The 5,205-nt window shown below is 51.7% G+C and overlaps 1 protein-coding gene across 1 annotated transcript; it reads left to right on the plus strand.

The window, feature by feature from the left end:
* The first annotated feature begins 620 nt into the window (after positions 1–620).
* On the plus strand, positions 621–3,868 carry XBP1 (X-box binding protein 1). The gene is given in 6 exon segments (XM_074843866.1): positions 621–904; positions 989–1,085; positions 1,162–1,290; positions 1,872–1,925; positions 1,928–2,035; positions 2,842–3,868. Coding segments are annotated over 6 exon segments (1,149 nt in total). The 5' UTR covers positions 621–701; the 3' UTR covers positions 3,400–3,868.
* The last annotated feature ends 1,337 nt before the right edge of the window (positions 3,869–5,205 follow it).

A 5,205-nucleotide genomic window follows, 5' to 3' on the forward strand; every position in this document is an offset into this window, starting at 1 on the left:
CAGGCTGGACTCAAACGACAACCCCTGAGGTATTTCTGTGTGCTCTCTTGCAACTTCTACTTGTCAATCACTAACCTCCTCTCTGCCTTTTTGTTCTTTTTAGCTCATTTTTCAGTTCATTCTCATGGCATCTGTTATAGCTCCATTCCTGGCACTCGTGTTCCCACGAAAGTTGTCCCTTTCCCTCGGATTCTGCTCGTGACTGCTCTGGGGCAGATCTCCTCCGGGAAGGCGGCTGCGGCGCAGCTTTAACTACTTCTGACCGCGCTCGGTCACTCCTCTGCCCACTCCTCCACTCCAGCGACACCCCCCCGCCCCAGCGACGGCATCGCGCCGCAGCAGCATGGCGAGGCCCGAGCGGGCACAGCCGGGGGGGCTGGGCCGGGCACCGAGGAGCCGGGCCGGGCCGGGCCGAGCCGAGCGCGCGCCCCCTCACGGGCCGGGCGGGTCTCGCGCGCCCCCTCCCAGGCGCCCCGCGCGCTGCCGTGGCCCCGCCCCGCCCGCGCGCCTGATGCAATTCCCTTCCCTCTGGCTCTCAGCCGCCGGCCAATCACGAGCCAGCCCGGGCGCATCGTCACGGCGCCCCGGCCAATGAGGAAGAGCCACGACGGTAGAAATCCAGGCGGGGCGGCGGGGGGCGCAGATCGCCGCGAGCCGTGGCGCTGGGCAGCGCGTCGCCTTCCGTCCCGTCCCCGTCCGCCATGGCAGCGCTGCCCGGTGCCGCGGCCCCGCGGCTGCTCCTCATCCCTGGCCGAGCGGCCGAGCCCCGCGGCCCCAGCGCCGCGCAGCAGCAGCTCTCTGTCGTCTTGCCGGCTGGAGCCGCCCCGGTCCCGGAGGCCCCGCAGCAGGCCCGCAAGCGGCAGCGGCTCACCCATCTGAGCCCGGAGGAGAAGGCGCTGCGCAGGTGAGGGGGGCCCTGACCGAGGGAGGGAGGGAGCGAGGGAGCGAGGGAGGGAGCCGCCGCGCTGACGGCCGCGCTGCCCCGCAGGAAGCTGAAGAACCGCGTGGCGGCCCAGAGCGCCCGGGACAGGAAGAAGGCGCGGATGACGGAGCTGGAGGCGCAGGTGGTGGAGCTGGAGGAGGAGGTAAGGGGCTGGGTGGGCCCGCGGCGGGGCGGCCGTGGCCGGCGCTGTGGCCCCCCCGCCTCACGGCTCTCTGCAGAACCAGAAGCTGCTGCTGGAGAACCGGCTCCTGCGGGAGAGGACGTGTAACCTCGCTCTGGAGAACCAGGAGCTTCGCTGCCGCCTGGGTTTAGATGCGCTGAAGACGGAGGAGGAGGAGAAGCCCCAGGTGAGCCCTCCGCCACGCTGGCGGCGTGTCTCCCGCTTTCCGGGCAGAACCGGCCGGGAGCTGCCGGGCTCCCGGAGGTAACTGCGTGGCAGTGGGCGGGGAGGAGGAATCCCGGCGCCGGGAGCTTTCGGGCGGAAACCGCCCTGCTGTGAAGAGGGAGAGAGACCTCATGTGCCAGAAACACTCGTGCCCTCCCCATGGAGGCTTCCCCAGCGAGTCTGACCTGGGTGCCACTGGTAGTGTGGAGGAGAGCGAGGTGACTAGTTCCAACCTGTTTTGACTCTTTCATCTGTTCTTCTACATTGTGATCTAGAGCAAAATAGTAACTGTTACAGTAACGTATGCCCATCTCAAAAGAGCAGGGGGTATAGTGGGGGCGTCAGGCTTTCATTTAAATGGCAAACAAATCGGCAGGTGGAAGTTTGAGCCAACTTTGGAAGTGGTCTTACCTTCATGTTCCTACTGCACAAGCAAGTGGAGAATCTAACGTTAAAAGCCTCTGCAGGAAGAGCGTGATCTTCAGGATTATGTACTGTCTGACAGAACACTTGTGGTGATGCAGGATTTTTCCCTTTGCACAGGTGGTGAAGGAATTGCAGGTGGATGAGATTAGATTGGTGACCGGGTCCGCTGAGTCCGCAGCACTCAGACTACGTGTTCCTCTGCAGCAGGTGCAGGCCCAGCAGTCACCATTTCTGATAACTTCCACATGGATTCTGATGGCAGTGACTCTTCAGATGCAGAGGTGAGCATCTGCTCTGATTCCCAATGCCTGTGAAACTCGCAATGCCTGTGGATTTAAGACTAGTGTAACTTCTTGATGTAAAGTGATTTGATGACTTCCATAGTTGCCTTGTTTTCTAAGTCTTGGAAAGCCATACCTTGTGGCTCAAAACAGCTGTGTTGAGCTGTATCCAGTGAGTACAGGGGTTCATGCAACTTGAACAAGTCCGGTTTCCATAAAATCTTAATATTCCTTGAAACAAGTCTCTTAGCTCTTAACAGCAAAAGTGTACAAATCCAAAAGCAGACTGTGCTTTTACTGTTATTGAAAACAAACTTGATCGTTTAGCTTATGTGCTGGCACTTAGCAAAGCTCTTTGAACTTAAAGCCTGTCTCTTGCAGCTTCCTCAAAGGTAAGTGACAGGCATCTTTCACCTCTAAAAAAACCAAACAAACCCCAAAACAAAATCCCTGACTCCGGTCCTGGGCGGGTCTGCTAAGCCAGGTTCGGATACTTGCTCTGTGGGGTCAGCAGGCAGTGTGGTGTCTGTACCTGAGGCGTCCAAGATCTTGAGTTTTTAATAGAGACTGTGAATATCAAATGCATGTAGAATTCTATGGGGATTGCCAGTACCCTTACAAAAAAGTTACTTACCTTTCAGAAATTCTTTGTCCATTAATTGCTTTAACTGTTCTGATGTTCTTCATAAAACTCCCAGTTCTGTGAGCATATTTTAACTTACAGGTGAGGGTTAATAGATGCCACAACTGATGTCTTGCTCTAACAGCAGTAGGCTGTCTTTCTAAAACGGTATTTTGTTCTGCAGTCTGATCTACTGTTGGGCTTTCTGGACAGTCTGGACCCAGAGATGTTTCTCAAATACACTGATTCAGCATCAACGTGCCTGGAAAAGCTGGAGGAAGAGATGTGTGGAGAAACAAGTTCCATACCAACCTCCCCTTCTCCCTCTTTGGGGTCCCCATCAGCTAAGCTGGAGGCCATTAATGAACTGATAAGGTTTGATCATGTGTACACAAAGCCCCTAATACTGGAGATTCCTGTTAAAGTGGGCAACCAAACCAATATGCTAGTGAAAGTCGAGGAAGTATCTCTCTCTCCATCTGAAGACAAAGCTATCCCTGAGGTCCCAGTATCTGTGAAAGAAGAACATGTAGACAGCTTCATGCCCGAACTGGGCATCTCTCACCTACTTTCCTCTCATCATAGCCTTGCAGCCTCAAGCTATCTGTTGGATGCCTGTAGTGACTCTGGGTATGAAGGATCCCTGTCACCCTTCAGTGACATGTCCTCTCCGCTTGACACTGGCCATGCTTGGGAGGATAACTTTGCCAATGAACTCTTTCCCCAACTGATCAGTGTCTAACTCAATAGCGTTAACCCCCCTTGGGTGACTATCCTGGCAGGGTAACAGGATAAGCCCCTTTGGGGGGTGGGGGGAAATGAAGTGTACTCAGAAGAGTGTTGCTCACTCCTACCCCTGCTAGTAGACAGAGTGATGGCCAGTGCATTTCTCCTGGTATGAAAAAGCCTAGCGTGTCCTGTCCTGCCCCCCCTCCATCAGCATTGGCTGATGAGGATGGAAAGTTTTTCTCAGTAACTTGCCAGTTCTACATCAACCTGAAAATGTTCATTTTGTTTTCCATTTAAAGTAATTTTAACACCAAGAACTGCAGTGGGGTATTCATGTATAGACAGCTGGGTTAAAACTAAATAGTCTGTACATGTACAGATTTACTACATAAATGCTTGATTTCCATTCGCTATGTAGAGTTGCTTTCTCCATTTATTATTTAACTGTATTGGTGCAATTAAAGTGCAATGCAGCTCACTAACCATTTTTTGCTGTGGATCTCAATGGGGAGGGGAGTATCTGGGCCTTGCAGAACTTGAAACAGCTTTTCAGAGATGGGGTGTCTGTGTCTCATCTCTGTACCACCCAGCAGCCCCTCTTGTGTGTGAGCTGCTCCTTCAGCAGCTTCCTTCTGGGAGCACTTGGTGTTGCAAGCTCTCTTCAAGGTAGATGGGTTTGTACGAGGGCCAGAGCTGCTGGAGCAAAATCTGCAGCCTGGATAGAGAATGTGGTTGGTGGTAGCTTGGTGTCTAAGTAAAATTACTGCAATATCTTCCTGTTGGCCAGCATCTTTGTGAAGCAGTGAGACATACATGGGGTGAAAAAGGGGCAGATTCTGTGTTACCACAGGAATCCCTGAAGCATAAAATTTGCGGGACCTAATTTCAAATACCACAGTATGACTGTTATCCTCATCCATTTGTTTCAACATCACAGTATTAAAGACACTTGAACTAGGGTGAGGGAGATGAAACAAATTTTATACTGAAAGCGTGAGAGCTGTTCCAGGTGTTGGACAGAATGTTCTTGGTTTCAGTGCTATTTCAGGTCTTGCACTAAGTTTTGACAAAAATAACTTGAGGCGGGGAGGGAAGGAAATGGGGCATGGGACAGGGAAGTATTGGTCACTGCCACTCAAGGGGATAGGACTGCTCTGGATTACAAGCAGCTTGGTTATTCAGGCTTGTAATAAAGCATTGTATCTATTGGATAGCAGTAACAACTACAGCTGTGCAGTGTAGTAGAAAGATTAAAAAATTTAAACTTTGAAGTAGTCTGTGAATAAGTTGCTTTACTTTCAAGCTGGAAAAGAGGGATGACTGCAAGAGGACCCTTTAGTACCTAATATGTTGTCCGGAGTCCAAAAAGCAAATGAACAAGTGAGAATTTGATCCACAGTTCTGCATTACTTCTGTCAGTATTACTGAAACTGCATATGAAATTAAAAAAATGAATTTAAGTACAAGAGAAATGATGTTAAGGAGGAAGTTTCATTTCTTTAAAACTCAGCTCTGCATTTTCTAGCCTAGAAGTCAAAGACACAGTTTACAGGCATATTGTGGTAGTTGAAAGTAGCACCTGTAAGAGGACTGATATGTCATGTACTCCTCAGGGCTGGGGGAGTTTGAGACTAGCACACCAAAGATGTGACTGCTCTTGGGACTACTTGTCCTGTTCTCACACAGGCAACACCTGCCCTCTAGAAGGTGGTGCAATAGACTAAACAAGAATTGATGGTGCTGCAGGATTTTGAGACAGTCACTGCAGACCTAACCTGTGCCTGTATGAGGCTTCCTATTTTTGCTTCTTCACGAGCTG

The sequence above is a fragment of the Strix aluco genome, chromosome 18 (assembly GCF_031877795.1).
Source record: "Strix aluco isolate bStrAlu1 chromosome 18, bStrAlu1.hap1, whole genome shotgun sequence".
NCBI lineage: Eukaryota > Metazoa > Chordata > Aves > Strigiformes > Strigidae > Strix > Strix aluco.